Below are 20,230 nucleotides of genomic sequence, written 5' to 3' on the forward strand. Positions count from 1 at the left end.
GCAGTTCACAGTGCTTGACATGAATTATTCATTAGTTCAGTATTCACTCTTACTCATTTGTCTACAATCGTAAATGATGGTTTGGGTGTATAGAAAACAGTTATGGAGAAGTAAGTAGGAAATCCATCCCAATCTTCTGAGCAGAGAGAACCACAAGGATGCTTTTATCCAAACCAATCCTGAAAGATCTGTATCACTCTACGGTGAAAAATATTCCTCACCGTGGGAGTGAATCTCTCTAAGAAATGAAATGCTAATATACTTTAAATGGCTATGTGATAAAAGTTGTAATTACTCAATGAATCACAATATGGGCAAAATGCTGGGAATTCAGAAGATGAGTCCCAATTCCACTATTTACCCAATAATCTTGGACAAGGTGCTGAACCTCCCTGGGCCTCAGGCTCCTCTTCCATTAAAGAACAGTTAGCACTACATGATCTCCAAAGTCCTGGACTTAAAAATTCTATGAATCACTTTTTAAAATTCTCTGATTCTATAATGATAAAACAAATTCCAATGAACGATCAGTCCATATTTACAAATAGACTATAAACCGCATCCTTCCTTAAGACTAAGCGAATTTACTTATCCTTGGCAAAGTTTATCGTCTTGTGGTTTAGGAAGAGCATCAATTAATCATCAGTTATCTACATATGGAAGGACAAAAATAGCATAATAAGATAAACTAAAAAGTTATTATCTTATAGTCAACAATTCATTCTGAGGTATTAATATAATCTATAGTTGACTCTTGAACAAAACAGGCTTGAACTGCAGAGGTTCTCTTATATCCAGTCTTTTTTCAGTAGATATATTGTAAAATTTTTTGGATATTTCCAGTAATTTGGAAAAACATTTTCTTTTCTCTAGCTTACTTTATTGTAAGAGTGCAATATATAATACAAATAACAAAAAATACGTGTTAATTGACTATTTACATTATCTGTAAGGCTTCCAATCAACAGCAGGCTATTGATAGAAAAATTCTGGGGAGTAAAAAGTTATATGTGAGTTTTCAATTACGTGGTGCAGGGAGTAGGGGGCCGTGTCCCTAAACCCCATGTTGTTCAAGGGTCAACTGTACTACAGTCACATTGTCAGCATTGCTAGTTTAACAGAAGTTTATTTTAAATGTAATTGTTTTTTAAAATTGATAGTACTTTTATTTAACTTTAAACAGAAGTCTGCTTTTCCCCCTCAAATGGAAAAGATGTATATACCCACTAAGGAAAGCTTGAACAAAAATTTAAAAAGTATAAAAATGATAACAGCTAAACTTTTAAAGCATTCATAAAAGGACAAAAGGCGTGGCATCAGATTAGAAAAGCAAGCCTCATGAAGTATAATAGAGAGGACTGATTAGCTTAAACTGTGGATCTCAAAGTGGAGTCTTTAGACCAGCAGTATTAGCATCACTTAGGAATTTGTTAGGAATGCAGGCTCGCAGGTACCACCCAGACCTACTCAGAAGCTCTAGTATGGACGCCAGCAAGAGGTGTTTTAACAAGCCCTGCAGGGTATTCTGATACATCTAGGTTTGAAGTTTGGTAAATAACTGTTTTCAAATACATTAATTTATCATTTTCAGATTTTAAAAATGTTAATGGACACAGGGACATCATTGGCCCATACAAAGCCTGCTCTTACTTACTTTGAAAAATATAATGAACATTCTTGAAACCATGACCACCTGCAGTTTAAGAAGTAGAATATTAGCAGTAACTTACGTCTATCTTGTGCGCCTCTGTCACATCCTGTTGTCCCTTTCTCAGAGATAATTACTAAGCTGAATTGTCTATTTCCTCTTCCCTTTCCCCTTTGGGTTTATACCTAAATTATATTCAGTTTTATTAGGATTCATCCTTATTGCTGCATAGAGATATATTTCATTCATTTTCAGCTCAATATGATAAACTATTGTAGAAATGTACCATAATTAATGTTTTCTCTTATTTCCCATACATGCAGGTTATTTCAATTTTTTTTCCTATTACAGCTAGTATTACTATGGGCATTCTTATACAAGCCCCCAGATACACATATGCTAAACTTCCCATATATAGGAATGAAGTGCTAAGTCATAGGGAATTTAGATGTTCAACTTTGTCAGATAGTACACAACTGTTTTCCAAAAAGGAAGAAAAAAAGAGATCCTCTTGATCTATTTGTTCTTCAATACTTGGTATTTTTAGAGTTCTTAAATTTTGTCAAATGAATGGATATACCTCATATGGTCTTGAGTTGCATTCCTCTAATCAGATGAAGTTGACATCTCTTCATGTTTTTAATCTTATCTCATTTTCTCTAAAATTCTTCTTATACATATTCTTATCCAGGAACATGGGATATATTTCTCTTTATCTAGGACTTTAATATCCTTCAATAAAGTTTTATTATGTTTCCCCCTACAGGTCTTAATTCATCTTTAATAGGGTCCATTTTATTGTTCTTATAAATGGTGTTTCTTTTTAAAGTTGTGCTTTCTGTTTATGATGTGGAGAAATGCAGTTGATTTCTGTTTATTGAAGTCATATCAATCTACTTTGTTGAACTCTCAGAACAATAAGAAAGTAACTTATTGCAAGTTCTTTTTGATATTCTCCATAGACAATCATATCATGTGCAAAGAATGACTTTTATTTTCTCCTTATAAATCTTTATACTTTTAATTTCTTACTCTTGTTTTATGGCATAACCAATACTGGATAGAAGTGACAAGGGTAGGTATTCTTGTCTTGTTAATGATTTTTTTTTATTGAAGCATCATTGATATATAATCTTATATTGGTTTCAAGTATACAACACAGCGGTTCAACAGTTACCCATATTACTAAATCCTCACCCTTGTTTCTGATTTTAAAGAGTTAGAGAACATGTCTCCAATTAGGAAAAAGTTTGTTCCTAGTATTTGTGTAGATGTTCTGAATCAAGTCAAGGAAATTCCCTATTACTAGTTTAGTAAGAGATTAGTAAGTGTGAATGGGTACTGGATTTTATTAAATTTTCTATATCTATTGAGTTTCTGTATCTGCTGATCATGTAGTTTATTTCCCTTAATCTGCTAATGTAGTTCATGACATCTGCTGGCTTTCTTATATTACACCACCCTTACATTCATGAGATAAACAACTTGATCATGGTATATTTTTTTCCCATTCGTTGTCAGAATCAGTTTGCTAATATTTTGTTTAAGATTACCTTTTTTCATCTATGTCATGAATAAAATGAGTCTCATTTTCCTTTCTCTTATTCTTCCTCGTCTGGTTTGGATATCAAAGAAACCTCATTAGAATGAATATTGACTATGCCTTCTAAATTTTTGAAAGTACTTGCTCATTATTGGAAGCTTCACTCTTCAATGTTTGGGTTTCATTGGTTTTTCAAATAAGGATTTTAACTTAATTTTAGTTTGTAATGAACTACTTTTACAGTTACAAGACTACTCAGGGTTTCTATTTCTAAGTCAGTGTTTTGATGCACAATATTTTTCTAGGAATTTGTCTATTTCACCTAAGTCTTCAAATGTATTGGCACAAAAAAGTATCTAAAATTTATTTTACCTAAAAGCTTTTTAGTCTTCAACAATCTAATCACACAATTATATACACTATGATATGCTTCAACAGAACAAAAGTGAAAGGCATATTTGGTACTGTTTAAAAACTAGCCTATCTTTTAAAAAATGTCAGGTATCTAAGTTTATTTCATTAATAGTATATGAAGCGTAGCTTGTTTTGGCTACTTTGAGTTTTTAGAAACACAGGTGAGGAATGGTGCCATGTTACATTCTAATTATACATCCTTGATCTGAATTTCATTTGGTTCTGATGTAATAATTATAGATTTTTATACCTTGGCAATAAGACTTGATTGCTACATCTAAAGATCTAAAGCCAAGTTAAAAAAAAAAAACCCTAATTCCTTTTTTCATGTTATTTGAAATTTACAAAGTCATAATAATTTAATTTTTCACATAGACAAATTTATATAGACATTAAGACTTTCATAGAAGTGTTTTAAACTGTTTCTCTGTTTTGGATCCGAACTACTGTGGAGTTGTTTTATCTGGCAATTCCATGCCGTACGTTGAAGAATATTTTTCCGGCAGACAGAGCTCAGACTGTCTACTCCAGACTGGCACGTCAGCATTCCCAGTCAGGACACCCTGATGATTAGGAGGGGTTCTGGATGCCCTATCCCTTCAGGCTGGTAGGAGTGTAGGTGGGTGCAGTGCTTCTCCAGCTTTAACGTGCACTCACGTTCCCTGGGGGTCTTGTTAAAATTGCAGATTCAGATTTCATAGGCCTGGAGTAGAGCCCAGGAGTCTAAATTTCAAAGAAGTTCCAGGCAATGCTGATGCTGCCAGTCCTCCTTGCGCAGCACTCTTCTAGATGGCCTGACATGAGTGGATTTCTGAGCCCCATAGCTTCTGGGCCATCAGACTCTATCTCTTTGCAACTCCAATACATACATGACAGTCAAGCCTAAAGTGAAGGTTCTCGGAATAGGTGCTGCTATCATGCACTGCTTTTAGTTTGTCATCAAAGCATTTCATTTTGGTCATTTTCTCACCAGGCTATATTTGGGAGAACTTGCTCATTTCAAGAGCACCAACTACATGTCCACTAATTGCTCATCTTCACATATACCTTCTAATGGGTAATAATATGCTATGTTCTAAGCTTTCCACTATGTACAAATAAAGGCCTTTTTTCTACATCTTCAAGAAAGTGTACCTTCTGTTCTACCACATCTCAGGCTTCTAACAAGTGTAGTGTGTACTATCTGCTGCCACATCCCTGGAATGAGGCACCCAAGGGCAATCAATCCACTCTCCACGCTGTGTGAAAAATCCTCAGGTGAGTAGAAAGATACTTACTGAGAAAGAGAAGGTGCTGCTCCCTTATCACCCAGAGAACATCTGTCTCTGGTGTAAAGAGACTTGGCTCATTAAACTCACAGGTCCCCAGTTAACCCCTTAGGCTCTAGAAGCTGGAGTGTGCCTACTTCAGAGTTGATGCTCTATTTGCATGGGAGCCTGGCTCATGCAAAAGATATGTTCCTGAAGTTGGTTTCTAATGAAAAGTTTTTCTTTTTTTTTTTTTAATGAGAGCATATTTTAAATACACTGGAGAAGCTTGCTATTTAAAGGGAACTTAATATTAATTCTTTTGTAAAATAATCACTACCTTTCCTTTTGGATTTTCAGATACTGAATTTACATAAAACAGGGAACAAATTTAAATTTGAAGGGTCAGTTAAAATAGAATTTCTTATCTGGATCTATAATTAAAAACAAGTCTATGTTTATCAGAAGAATGACTGTCTTACTTAGCTTTTCAGGTATAAGATGCTCTTGGAAAGCTTTGGCTTGCAATTTTACTCCTTGTTAAATAAAATATCTTTTCTCATTTTGTGGTTATCAATTCTTAATCACTTAAATGAGTCACACAACTCTAGTAAATTGTTTATCCAGTACTATTCCATGTTATCTTATATATATTTATTCATGGGCCTACTAACCAAATATCCCCTGTTACTCATTCAAAGGATACTGTCCAAAATTAGCTTTGTGAGTGCCTGGTATGCTGACAAATCACACATTTCAGAAATTTGGTTGTAGGAAAAATCCACCTTCTGATGAGAAAAAAAGAATAATATGTCATACTTTATTTTTATTCATCTTAACCACAATAATTAATTGTACAAGAAGAATGTATTTCTGGGTGTGGGGTTAGAATTCATTATTGAAAAGACTAACATATTTACCTATATTCAATCATTTTCTAACGGGGATGCTTGTCTGTCCACTTTGAGGGATACCAAGGAGGAGACCACTCCTTCTGGCCAGCACAGGCATCCCCACAACACAAACACTTTCAATTCTTGCAGTTACTACCCTCATTTTCAGCATTTATTTTAAACTTTCTTTTTCTTCCTTCAGGATTTACCTTACTTTCACCTTTCTTTACCACCATTTCTTTCATTTTCCCTAATGCCTAGTAAACTGTATTCACCTAATTCATATGCATAGCCTGTTTTTCTTTTCTTTGCCTTTTCTATTTCTATCTCATCATAGTCTCCCATGTCACCCCTAAATGCCAGAAAAATATTTCTTATTCATCCCTTCGGCCATATACCTCTTCAAGTTAACACCCCTTTTCAAAATGGACTATTTTAAGAAAGCATTTTCAGCGACATCAGTTATTCCTACTCAAAAATATGAGACTAAAGAAAAACAACATAAAAACTTTGTTTAAATATTCACTTACTTGCAAAAGAGAAACAAAAATGATTTAAAACAATTTCTTGAAACACTGCATTGATAATTTGCTGGGCACACTGTGACCATTTTCTAGAAAACTACCAAGTAATTATAACTATAATAAGCACTATACTTATCTTCTTGTGCCCTGTAAAACAGTGATTCGCCCCCAAAAAAATGTACAAAGATCATCTTACATATTAAATACTAAATACTTTAAATATTAAAAACTTTAAGCACTGAATACAAAAGAAATTTGGAAATTCAAATGGTAAGAGCAGAAAAATGGTTAAGTCAATTACAATATAGCAACAGGGCTACATAGTAAAATGCAGTGTGAGAATCATGGGAGGAAATAGAAATGAGCAAATAAAATATTGTTAATAAAAAAAATCAGAACACATAATTCTATGCATATACAATTGCAACCATGTAAAATATATACCATGACTGAGCTATGAAGCCAGTTTGGCAGGATGAAGTTTCATATTCACTTTTTTCTTCTATATAATAATGATGGAGTAGAAACAAACTTATGCTTATCTCAGTTTAACTTATAACTGATACTTTTCCTTTAACACCTTTCCTTCTTGTGGCATAGCTTGTGTTTGCTCATGATGTCTACCTAACTACCCCCCGTTGGGGCTCCATGCCAACATTATGTCATCTATGCATCTATGGTGTTAGGTTTGTGGCAGGACCTTAAAAGGTTATGACATTGCTCTGACTCCCACTGGGATTCCACTGGAACTGAAGGCTTGTAGGAAGTACCCATCAAGAAAATGAAACTTCTGCACCTACTAAGAGCAAAAGCATTTTAGGAAATAAAAAAAGAGTGCAAGGACAAGGTTCTGCTCTTTAGGAAAAGTATGCTTTCTTTGCTTGGTGACACAAGGCTCATAGATAGTAAGTGAAAAGGAAACAGAGCTTTTTGACAAGGTGGGACATTGTATATAAGCCAGATTTACTAGGAAGATAGAGGGTTTGGGTCTCAGACATCAGGTTCAATCCCAGCCCTGCTACTCCCCAGCAAAGATTAAATAAGTTACTTAACCTTTCTACAGAGTGTCCTCATCTGTAAAATGGGACCATTCCAGTGGCTCATAGCTTTACTTTGAGAATGAAAGAACATAGTGCACAGAAAACACTGGAGGGCCTCGTTTATTTCCCTCCCAGGTTCATACAGAATTCATAGCGGTTTGAAGCACCTCATCAGGGGCAGTTCGGCACTTTGCAAGCACTTCTCTAAAGTTACCAATATACTGGGTTTTTCTCTGGGAGCTCAGAGCCTTAAAGACGGGGTATCTGGGTTGTTTTTGTTCATTGTTGGCATCTTTTTGGAGGGGATGAGGTAAGGATATGAATGGAAGAAACTCCAAGGAAGTTTTTCCTAGGGAAGGGGTCACGCTGTTGCCATGACTGACTTCGTGAGGCTTAGGCCAGGGCAGAATGGGACAGAAATGGAGGGACAGTCAACACAGCTCTGCAAATACAATTCCTGATAACCTGAAGACCATGGCCCCATGCCGAGTACAAATCGGCAAGTCCTGTAGCTTATTTGGACAAAGGAATGTCACCCCTGGCAATAACTACAATTTCAAAGGAAAAAAACCACACTATTGACAAAAATGGAATGATGTGAAACAATAGAAGAAAAATTTTAAGAAAGACGTCTCACTGGCAGTATAGGGGAAGTCAGATTCTTGCTTTCAAACTTATTTTCATATTTGTGCAAGCCCCAGCAGAATACTTTAGATCTAAGTCCATTCGATTTGTAAGCAAAATAAAGCTAATAGATAAAAAAGGCAATAAGTTGATGTCCATTCCTAAATATAACTTTTTAATGAAATTTTGAGTCCCATAGAAGAGCACTAAAGCCAAGCTTGTGAATACTGCTCTCAAATTTGTCAGCACATTAGAGCCACCTGGGGGGTCTTTTAACAATTCTTATGCCCAAGTCTTACCTTGGGCCACTCGAATCAGCATCTCTGGGAGTAGGATGCAGGCATTAGTAGTTTTTAGAACTCCCTAGGTGATATCGACATGCAGAGAAGTCTAAGAACCACTAACTTATGACTTCTCTGCTTGAGTGTGGTCCATGGACCAGCAGCAATGGCGTCACCTGGGAGGTTGGGAGACATACAGTCTCAGGCCCCACCCTAGACCTCCTGGGTCAGAATCTCACTTTCACAAGAACCCCAGGTGATCTGCCCACATATTAGAGCAAGAGACAGTCTGCTCTACAGCAAGCTACTCCATCAACCACTACTCACAGAGTTTACTCCTGCCTCAGAAATGCAAAAGCAGGTGCGCAGAAGTGAGACTAAAGATTGGAAATCACTGTTTTCTAAAAAAAAGTAAGGAGGGCAAAATTTGAGCCCCCCAGAAAAATTTTAAAGATTTTTTTCAGGTACAAAATTGTTCCGCTGTAATAAAAACAGCTAAACAATAACTAGTATTTAACAGTAGGAGCGAGCACAGAATGAAGTTAGTTCCTCAATTTGTTTTAGCCAAGCTTCCTAAAAAGATTATCCATTGACAGACCATCTCTTTTTTCCATAAGTAAATGATGCACAAGTCCTTCCCCTTTTCTTCATTTCAGAACTTACACTATTTACTCCTACATCTTACTCTCTCAGAATTCTCTGTTTTAGAGCTGTTTTTCATGTTAATGTACTTAGCAAACCAGTTAACACTTGTAATTGGTGTATTGATAAAGTTTACCTTGAGATTTTTGGGTGGCTTGAAATTGAAGAATGTAGTCAGTTTATTTCGAGAAGCATTAAGTTCTAGAAGGTAAGGCATAGAACTTACACAAGACAAATCTGGGGAGAAATAAAGAACAAGGTAAGCCGGTAAAATAAAAATTAGAGTAAGTCATTAAAAATAGCATGTTACATCAGAATGTTTTTTAATTACACCAGCTGCAAGCATATCTTCATTATTGCAGGTGAGTAAAATGAATAAAATAGGAATGTGCAAACACACACACACACACACAGTGTGAAAAAATCCCCAAGAGCCCATAATTTAACCTCCCAGACCCCCCCCCACCTCTTTCCATCCCCTTTCAATGACCAAGCCCTCCTCCATGTCTCAATACACTCTCCGTGAGTGGCTAAGAGTCAAATGTCCCCACAAGTGCCAGCCTTGGAGGAAGGGACGAGAAACTAAACCCTTAGATAATCCTCTTGATAATTAGCCCCTAAATAACTGAATTAAGTCTTTTCAGAGAGACTGGAAATGCCACAATTAGAGAACTTTGTTATAAATAAAATTTTGTTTTGGTTGGACTTAACTCTAAATCTCATTAATTATTTGAAGTGATTTAAATTATTGCTGCTATTTTACTTTCAAAAATAAGTCTGAGCTTTGCATTTTATTGCAAGCAAATATTCTGAACCTCGAATACTAAGTAAAGGACTACTGTGTTACTATCACTCCTAATGAAGTTACAAATAAAACCTAACTGTGTTGTCTTTACCGCTGCTCAGCAGATGCACTTTGGGCAGCAGGAGGAACTAGGGAAGGATTCAGGAGGCTGCGCAGGAGGCGGTTCACAGCCCTGTCTCTGCCACTGATTACAGCAACACTTGTAACTCTCCCTCTCTTCTCCTTCAAGATCATAGAACCCGCAGTTACAGCCCCTCAGGGGATGGCCCCTGCTGGGAGAATGGAGCCTCTACACTGGAAGCCAAGCAAATGCTTCTACCTTTCACCAGTGGCAAGGACATGGGCAAACCCGGAGCAGGAAGGCTGGGCAGCTGGGGCCCTGCCTTGGAGTAGGTGCAGCAGGTAACACAAGCCCATTGCTACCCTACCCCAGTATCAGTCCTCCTCAAGGGTCATGGAAGCCGGAAGATCCCCGCCAATTTCTACTTCATCTCTCTGGTCTTAACCACACCCTTCTTTAGCCTGTCTTTTTTATGAAGTTGTTCTAGGAGGAATAATACATTGAGACATTAACACTTTGGTGGGAATTAATGAGGGAGTCAAGGAAGGCTGCCTTTGAAAGCAAACCTCAGGAGAAAACTGTCATTACTTTACAAGTCTTGCTTATGTCTACTAAATATAAACCAGTGTCACCTCTGCATTGGGTCATAGAGAAAAATCAAAGTAATCTGGCTCATCTCTATCAATCTTAGGAAAACGCATCACAGTTTAGGAAAATACCATATACTGGTGACCCCTCTTTAGGAGTTACGGTAAAATGGTAGAGTGCATTAGATGGCATGGTCATCATGCAATACTGAACCCCTCTTCCACCACTGGAGGTGTGCTCCAGGCTGAGCTGGTGCTCACGTACAAGGCGGGGTGGCAGGGGAGTGCAAACCAAGTCCCTGAGGCCCATCCTGGAATGACTGAGCAGTTATCTATGCTGGCAGCTCTCTCTAAATTTAGGAGATTTTGGACCTCTGCACTGACTTTTCCACAGTATATGTTTATAGGCCTAACAGGGTCTCCAATGCCAAATGTGCACTTCAGAACATCAGCTGAGGATGGACACTGCGAACTAACACGTTAGTACTCTTGGCATACCATATGTCAACATAAGCATCTCTGGCTATAAATCACGGAGCTGACCTTCCTGTGGGCAGGTAAGTACTACTCCATGGAGCTCTGGAAGCAGAAGCTACGACGGAGATGAAGATAAAGAGACAGCAAGTACATTTCACACTTTGCGGATGGCCAAAGCTTTCAGATCAGACAGAAAATACGTCCATGGTCTGGGTTGCTAGGCTTCTCTCTGGCAAGCCCATTAACTCCCTACTTGGTGTAGTGACCTCTGTGCCCACCAGATGGCAGGAGCTCCTCGTCGCTTACATGTGTGGTTCTCAAAGTTTGATCCTGGACCAGCAGCAATAGCTTTCTCCAAGATAATTAGAAATGCAGATTCCTGCGTCCCACCCCAGCTCTACCGAACCCGACACTCTGAGGGAGGGTAACAGCCGTTTGTTTGCGTTTTAACACCCCAGGTGTCTGCTGCAACCTGAAATCGGGTCTGCAGCACAACATTAATAAAGCTCTTCTTGCAAGAAGAAAACCATACTGTGCCTCACACACAGTAGATTCTCAAACCCTTGATGAGTTAATAAGATAGGCCCTAAGAGGTTAAAGAAGACCGATCTGAAGAGGAAAGCTTGCAGTAGGGGACTCCCTGCTCAAGTTGCATGAGGATGAAGCCACGTCACCTCCCGGCTCACCAGCCCTGCGCATTGCTGAAGCTTCTGCCACTCTGCAATTCTTGCCCAGTAAATAAAACCAACCTCGAAGGCTGGGGAGTGGGGATATTTCTTGTCAGTAACACTAAAAAAACTCTTACCATGGGGGTGCAAGGTAAAGTTGGGGGGTGGAGAGGGGGTGGGGAGTTATTAATGAAACAAGGTGGGCCAAGAGCTGATAGTTGCTCCACCTGAATGTTCATTACGATAGTTTCCCTATGCACATGTTTGTATTTTCCATAAAGAAGTTTTTAAACCAGAAATAACAAGTCTTTTAAGAAACAGTTGAAATTTTTAGGAATTAAATATGCTACAATATTTCTTAGCTATTGAGAAGAGTGGATTTTAATTACTGCAGACATATAAGGGGAAGAAATGAGAAAATGAGCCAGAGAAGACTACGATCAGCAACACCTCATTGTCATAAAAATGACAGGCTAAAGAAGCAAGCAGAAAAATTGTTAGTGAAGAATGAAGAAAGCAGGCTGGAAATAAAGATTGCTTACTTACCTAGAAGTCTAAAGACAAAAACTGTACACTTGAACTTCAATAGGATCAGCATACCGGGAACAACAATCAAGCTTTGAAGAAAATGTGACTAATCTCCTTAAGTGTAAGCAAGGCACCACAACAAATACTATATCGAACTACAGATGGTACAGTGAGAGCCGAAAGGCTCAGCTATACATATAGAGACAACAAAAAGAGAGGAAAAAATAAATTTGTGAATCCCAGAACTCAAATAAGAAAGAAGAACAGGAGCAGCTACCCAGCATTAAAATGTAAATGCAAAAGCAAAATGAATCCATTAGAGAGAAAAAAAAAAAGGACAAGTCAACTGCACTGAATAAACTAATAGAGGGCAAGAAAAGGGAATCATCATATATTCAGGAAATACTAAATAAGTGATGAGCTGCCTCTTGGAGGGAAAAAACAAAGCAAGCATTCCACACGGTCCTCTTCAATATCGCTGTGGTTCCAGCATAGCATGACGCTGCATGTTGGCTGACCTGTGCCTTTTTCTTGACTCATCAGTAGTCACTGGTGCCTTTTTTTTCATATGGGAACTAGAGCAACAGCATCTAAACTGATCCACAATAGTACACCAAGTTTTGTCACATTAAACCATATTATATACTACAAAGCTTAACTTTTGAAATAATTGAGTGATCCATCAATTGACTAGCACAACAATTACATACCTTCAATTTTATTTACTGAAAGGTCCAACTTCTGTAGGTGAACATATCCACAGAGAATGCTAATGTCAATTAAATCACAACCCTGAGAAAATAAAAGGTAAAAAAGACTGTTTGCTTTAGCAGGTTGGTACTCAGCCTTCTCACAACACCTGGAAGAGCTGACACACAGAAATCTAGAATTTCTTTCAGAAGTATAGCAGAAGTGAGAGAACAAAATCTGAAGCCTACTACTAATAGGACCTTAAAAGAGATGACAAACTCCATCAAAAAGTGCATTCCTTTGAAGAAAATAATAGCTTAGAAAATTAGTGTTGTTAGCAAGAATGCTAACATGAAAAGGCAAATTAAAGCGGTATCGTGAAGCCCTTTAGAGCAGTTTTATTATTTAAAAAATAACATATAATAGCAATAAAGCCAAAGCCTTTATCAAGTAGAAGAAAAGAAAAAGCAAATTCCTAGAATTTAAATGAAATGTTGAAGAGCTCACATCTAATCAAGAGATCATTAATAACAATACCACCTACACTTTCTCAGGGTTCCTTTTCAGAGCTTCTTTACAGTAATCTCATCTGATCGAACAAAACTGTGAGACCCCTGGGGCAGATTATCCCCAATTTGGAAATAAAGAATGTAAGGGAGAGAGGGGTATGTAAATAGTTTGAAATCCCACAGCAAGTTAGCACCAGAGAAGCAGATCCAGGTCTCATGAATGCTTGTCCAAGAGTCTTTTCATGAAATCTCGATCTAGAGAACTTCAAGATGGGTTGGAAGGGAATTTGGTTCCTGGGAACAGACTCATATTACTAGTTTATGTTGCAATGTCAGAATCAGAAAAAGCCAACCAATGAAGTGTCATAAGCAAATTATCAAATGTAATAATGATAAGAATGTTTAATGAAGGCAACTAAATAGTAATAAATAAATCAATACTTACTGAAAACCTATTATGTATAAGGCGTTGTGCATGATGGGATATACAATGATGCGACAGAGCTATACTGTGCCCTCTAGAAACCTGTGACTTTGGGAGAGAAGCTGTATATACAAGTAATCAAAGTAAAAAAATAGTGTGCAACATTAAGATACAAGGAATGAAAAAACTCACCCAGCTAGGCAACCCTAAGAAAGCATATTCAGTAAGACAGGTTATTAAGGCAAAGTAATTCAATGTGTAATACTGCATATGTTAGAAGGTCAGTGGCAAAGTAAGTTAAACTTCAGTCCATCTAGCTGAAATAAGATTTAAAGGATTGCTTTTTCTTTTTTTGGAGATCAATTTAAGGCATAGCACTATGTACATAAGTAGAATATTGATTGAAGGGGACGTGTATAGCGATGCACTGGCTGCTGGAATTACCTACCATTCCAGGGCCTAACACAGGGTAATGCACACGGGGTTGCTCCCTGTAAGTTACTGCCTAAGTAGCTGAGTCATCCTTAAAATGTTTTGAAGTCAAAATAGTAAAAGATTAGAATCTTCATATGCTGTTCTCAAAGGACATGCCATAAAACCAGCATGGGTGAAAAGAGCTTTCTTGGGTAGTTTACTACTTCAAATTCAAGACGGAACAGGGTTATGAGTTATACATACATGCTTTAGCCAAAGTATGGTGCTCAAGCAAAATTCCAGTGGGCTTTTTTCACCTGTGTTTCTGCATTTACTCTGCAGCTCTCCAAGGAATATTTAATGCTTTACAATATCAGGAAGCAAGAAGAGATTATTTTTCTATGACTACAGAGAAACAAAGGGAGGAAAGAACTGAAAAGCTCTGAGTATTCTGCTCTTAGAGCCTCTCTTGTAAAATTGGAGCCAAGATTCTGTGCTTGTATCAAAATCTTGACAATTAACGAATAACAATACATTTTTTCTTTAATGATGGGTTTCTGTTGGAAAGCGAGCTATAGCTTAAAGCTACTTATTTCTTTATATGCTCAGAGGGGGAAAAAGTCAATACCAAAATACCTTGTTCCCTGCAATTTAGATATAAATTCTAGTCCTGGCACTGATCAGAGAGAAAACTCTTTTTAAAGAGTTTTTGATTGGTTTTACAGAATCAAATCCAACCTCTGGAAAGAAAGCATTGATTGCTATAATATAGACTAGTTAAGATGAAAGAAACAGGCTGTGAAGAGAATGAAAATGAAGTGATCGGGGGCCGATTTCTGGGTTGTCCAGGGTTCTGTGGCTTCTAACATTTACATCAACAACTCTTTATCACTTGTGTCCATCAAATGCAAGACTCTTGAGATCTGGGGCCACCACAAAAGCTATGAGTACCAGAGAAAACGGATATGATCCAACCAGTGTCAGAGTGTAGCCAGCCAGGGGACCTCGCCATACTCACTGATAAAGTCAGATTGAGGTAGACCTGTTCAGTCCCACAGCCTGAGCGCCCCAGTTGGTGGAGTGCCTCGGCCACGACCTCCTCTCTCAGGACCCCATCAAATTCCTCCTGCAAAAAAACCCCAGAGAGGTGGACAAAGAAAGGACTTCCATTAGAAGGGAAACAATCCACCCCGTCATATTCAGCACTTATTTAGTGTATTACACGTCCAGGAGCTGAGCCCTCTGAAGTTTACCAGCCCCAAAAAGAATTCTGTGTTGAGGACACATATAGATTACCTATAATTAAATGAGTATTTATCAAGTCAGTGTTTTAACTGCCACCAAATTTGCAGGTAGTCATTTGTACTAGGTATTCAAAATGGAATGAGCACAAGAGCAGTAGAAGCATCAGTGTTAGTGGCGATGACTACAGTGAGTTCTTCTCTGTTCCAGGCCTTGTGCTAAGAGCTCCCAGTGGGTCAACTCATTGAATCCTCTTGACAACCCTGAGGCAGGCACTCTTGGCTCCATCTACAGATGAAGACCCAAAGGCTTCCAGACCTTAACTTGCCCAAAACTGCACAGCTAGTAAGTGACGGAGCCTGAATTCAAGCCTAAATCTGTCCCCAAGGCAAGTCTAACCACAACACTGACTGCTTGTCCATAACCCAAATGAAAGCAATTAGTTTTCTTTCTAAAACCGATTATTTTTTGCTAGAGGAAACAGGTCCTCAATTCCTTCCTACTGGATAATTTTGCTGGATTCATACAATTTACAAGATTTATTAAAAGAGTACTAATGACTTGCACAAGGAGTTAGGCTTTTGGTCTGTAGACAGCCATGGACCAGTGGTGACCCAACACGTCCTTTCCCTAATAACAAACAGAAGAGATAACAGGTGGATCTGGCCTGTATTTGTGCAGCCATCAACTCCATAATGAACAACACATTAACACTAACATCAGCCTGAGGACATAAAATACAGTAATCCCATTAGCCGCACCAATAGAACTAAGCATGATCTGCATGCGAATCATGGTGGCAAAATACCCTTTCCAGGTCTTCTGCATTAACAGGAACCAACAATAATGCTCAGGCTGCTGGTGCTGAGGACATAATTATGCAGGCTTGTGCTGCTCTACAGAGTTTCTCTCCTTCAAATTCCACTAACCTAGGGAAGCAAATACCATTCACACGGAGATAGTGCACAGGCTTTGGGGCTGGGCAGGTTTCACTGGAACTCCAGATCTACCATTCTGGATATGACTTTAGGGAGATAAAGTTTTCTCTCAGCCTCATATTCTTCATCTATAAATAGGAAATGTTATTATCCACTCTTAATGTTTTAGAGAGAATGAAAACAATGTATATAAAGCTTCATACAGTGCCTAGAGCATAGCAAGTGTTCCCAATAAATGACAGTTGTTACTGCTGATTGATGAAGTTGAAAAATCCACACCTCAGTGTTCCATTCATCCATACCAACTAACCTGTTCACAAATGGGGTAAAGATAAAAATAAAATTTCAATTTCTTACAAAAGCCCTAGGGAGGAATAGGGATGGAGGTGTTATTTTCCCTCCAAAATTTCTACCTAAACCTCTGAAGTTTACTTGACTACCCTCTCTATTTCCTGGATATGAGAAGATACTGCACCTTACTAATGAGGAGGAGGATGTCTGTTTTTTAATGCATCCATTGATATGGAGACTGGCCACAGTCAGCATTTTCCCAGACGTCCATGGCAAGACTCCCATGGCAACCCACTCACACCCTGGCAGCAACCCTCATAGTCTGTGCCTGTCCCTTCTGGCCTTTGCTCAGACCCTCACAAGCCCTACCTTTACCTTGGGTGGCTTCAGAATCTTTAAGGATGACCATTCAACACCCCTACTACTCCAAGCAAACACACACACACACACACATTTCTTTATTTCCTTAACTCCAGACACCTTAAAATTGATTTCCACCCAACTTCAGCCACTCACTCCCAGGGCCACCCTGGATCTAGGCATCATGCTAAACTGCTCTACCTGAGACAGCTCAGACCCAAGTATTCCATTCTCTGACCCCACAACTTAGCCTATTCTTTAACCTTTCCAACAGCTACTGAACTTGTTCCTTGATGACAACAACATCTCCAGTCTGTTCATCCTTCCTTCCCAGAATCTGTCTGTTCCCTCCTCACTATAATTCCTCCCTACTGGGCATCACATGGGCAATTTCAATGACTCTCTCACATCTGACTCCTTGACCCCTGACTGCAACTACCACATACATACCCAAACCTGAATCAAGTTCACCATCAATTCCCACACTGAAGCTTGATGATGTCCATCTTTCATTTGGTATAAAGATCTTTATAACATGCTAAGCACACAGCAGCTAGTGTGCTAGGTTCGGTAGACAAAATTATGAGTAAGACCTATCCTTAAGGGATAGCCAGGTCAGTCTGGGAGACAATTTCAGGAGTTTGGTAAATATCACGATAGAGGTAAGCAGGGTGCTTTGACTATCGGCAGGGCATCCACTTTATATCAGCTCTAATGGGAAGGAGGTTAGCAAAAGCTTCCTGGGGAACAGAGCGATTAAGTTGAGTCCCAAAGTTGTGAGTTACTCTGGAAAGGGGAAGAGAGGCAGAAAAGAGGACTAAGGAGGGTAACTGCAGGCAAAGGGCAACACGTACAAAATCTCAGAGGCAAAGGGGAGCATTGGCAGAACAACAGAGGGTTCAAAATAGCTGAAGTATAAGAGCAAAGGGGGGAGCCCAGGGCCTGGTATGTGGGAAGCATTCAAACATTGGGTGAGTGAATCAGTGGACCTACTTCTCCCCCTGAGCTGCTGGGTGGGGTGGATAAGGCCCCACAACCATGCATTCCGGGGCCTCTCCTAAGCAGCTTCTAGCTGGGCCTCGGTGCTGTTACAGTCTCCTGTTCACCAGCTGCCTTTCAGCTCCCCACCATGGCTCATGACCACCCAGACTGTCATCACGGTCCTCTGTCTGGTGCCTCCACTCCTTGGTCCTTGCTCTCAGCAGCTGCCCTCTTCTGCTTCTGGGGCAAAGCAGAAATCATCAAACGTAACCCCTCCCCATTCTGCACTTGTCCCACTGCCTCTCAGAGGAAACCTGCTCCTTCCCACACACACACCTCCCCTCCCTCTGTTCCACAGTGACCCTTCCCAGGGACCCTCAATTTTGCCCTCTTTTGCCTGTAATTTCAACCAGTCACTCTCCACTGTCATTCTCCAACCTGTCACTTCTCCTGCTGTACTAATATGGGTGTCTGTTCTGGCCTAAAGAGGCTCCCTTCAGCCCTGCATGTTCCCTTAGCTATGGCTGTAGTTTCCCTTAGTAACCAGGCTCCTTCGGAGTTGCTTTTTTATGCCTTAGTTCCCCTTTGGTCACCTCCCACTCACTCACACCAGCTAGGCCTCTGCCTTCGCCACATCCCTAACCACACAGGCCAAGGTTTCCAATGACCCCCAAATAGGCCAAGCTAATGAGCAGTTTCTAGGACTGTTCCCACTTGACCATTGGCAACACAGCTCATTCCCGCGTTATAAAGACTCTTTCTTGCCTTGGGTTCCCTACCATATGGCTCTTCTCTCTTCTACTTCTCTCACCGGTCCTTTCCAGTTTCCTCCTGATTCCTCTTATCTGCTTGTCAGTTAACGACCTCGACTCTCAGGGTTCTTTCCTTGGCCCTCCTCTTCTCTTCTCTTCCTGGATGATTTTACAGACTCCACTGCTGACGATTCCCAGGTCTCCCACCCTGAGACCTCCTCCTCTGATTTCCAGAGTCGTATGACTCACATTCCAAGTCCTCGGTGCCCAGCTCCACCTGCCCCTGTTTCCCAGTGCGATTAATGGCCTTAATATTCCTCCGGACCATGCCACAGACCTAGCTAGCAGTCATCCTAGACTTGTATTATTTAATTAGTAACTGTCAATCCTAAATATTTTAAATGTCAACTTTAGCTTCTTTTCCATTCCCACTTCCACTGCCGTAATCCAGACTTCCATCGCTCCCCATAGATATTGCTAGTCTCACTGACCTCCCTGCCCCCAGTCTCACCAGTCTCTATTCTAATCCCACTTGACCCCTGAGCAGTTCCCCACTGCTTAAAGATCCAAACCCACAGTCTGTGCAAGAGCACAAAGGCCCCCCAATCTGGCCCTTACCTCAGCTGTTTTTTCTGCTCTCACCTATAAGTCATCAGTAGGCCTGCCCACACACCACCTCTCCATCCAGGCAAGGGTCTACTTTCCTGGCAGTCTGCCTTGATCCCCACAATCCAGCCGTCTTCTGTACACATCCCTGTACGTATGCAATACTTTGGATGCTGAATGGCTGTGATTTGCTTGCATTCTTATCTGACCTTGGGTGCAGGGACCATGCATGTCCTCAGTCACGGTCTCATCTTCTCTTGTTATTGCTGCTACTTTGCATTATATCCATGATTTTTGAAAGCCACCTCTGACACTCTATTAAGAACTTTAACATAGACTTTCTTACTAAGTTTGATATTCATAACTATCCATGAGTAGGCATTATTATACCCTCAATTAAGTTACTCCCCAAGAGTAGTTTGCAAGCCTCAGACACGACTCTTGGGCCCAGACACTTCTGCCCTATCTAGGCAAGAGTGCTTCTTACATAGCAATCAGTCAATAAATGTTTGTTCAAAGACCGCTAAATTAATTAAATCACTTGATAGGCTACAGTTCACAGATTGAAAAACATGGAAGTTATTATTATTGTATCAGTAACAGTACAAATAATATATTAATGCTGACTATATTACACATAGGTTCTCATTTAACTCTTACAGCTCTATGGGATAGGTATTAAAATTCCCATCTTACAGATGAGACAGAAAGAGGTGAAGTAACTTGTTTAAAATGTCACAAGTAATAAAAGGCTTTACACAAATCTTTTATTTCAAAGGCAGTATTCTGGCTTTGCTGGTCTGTAGTACCTCCCTTAAGTTCATAAGGGCTTCTCAATCTAAGGCTAATTGTATTATACACACTTAGTAATCACTGTGACTTTCACATCATTATAAATCTTAACTAGGCTAAGATATGGAAAACAAATCACTTGACATGGAAGTCCAAATATTTCCTTTTAAGACTTTCGGTATATTCAGTGTATTAAACCTTACAAGATACTCTAAAGAGCTAAAATAGAATGTGAGTGCACAAAATAAA

At 39.4% G+C, this 20,230-nt stretch overlaps 1 protein-coding gene across 3 annotated transcripts in view; it reads right to left on the reverse strand.

Moving 5' to 3' along the window:
• The window catches only part of LRGUK (leucine rich repeats and guanylate kinase domain containing), a 137,438-nt gene that overhangs the window by 115,209 nt on the left and 1,999 nt on the right, over nt 1–20,230 (reverse strand). For all 3 annotated transcript variants that reach the window (XM_073238443.1, XM_073238444.1, XM_073238445.1), the window contains exons 2-5: nt 15,038–15,145; nt 12,693–12,774; nt 8,993–9,093; nt 5,559–5,640 (exon numbers count right to left, since the gene is read on the reverse strand). In XM_073238443.1, the coding sequence (XP_073094544.1) occupies nt 5,559–5,640; nt 8,993–9,093; nt 12,693–12,774; nt 15,038–15,145 (373 nt within the window). The remainder of the gene's footprint in view (nt 1–5,558; nt 5,641–8,992; nt 9,094–12,692; nt 12,775–15,037; nt 15,146–20,230) is intronic.

This window comes from Manis javanica, chromosome 6, assembly GCF_040802235.1.
Source record: "Manis javanica isolate MJ-LG chromosome 6, MJ_LKY, whole genome shotgun sequence".
NCBI lineage: Eukaryota > Metazoa > Chordata > Mammalia > Pholidota > Manidae > Manis > Manis javanica.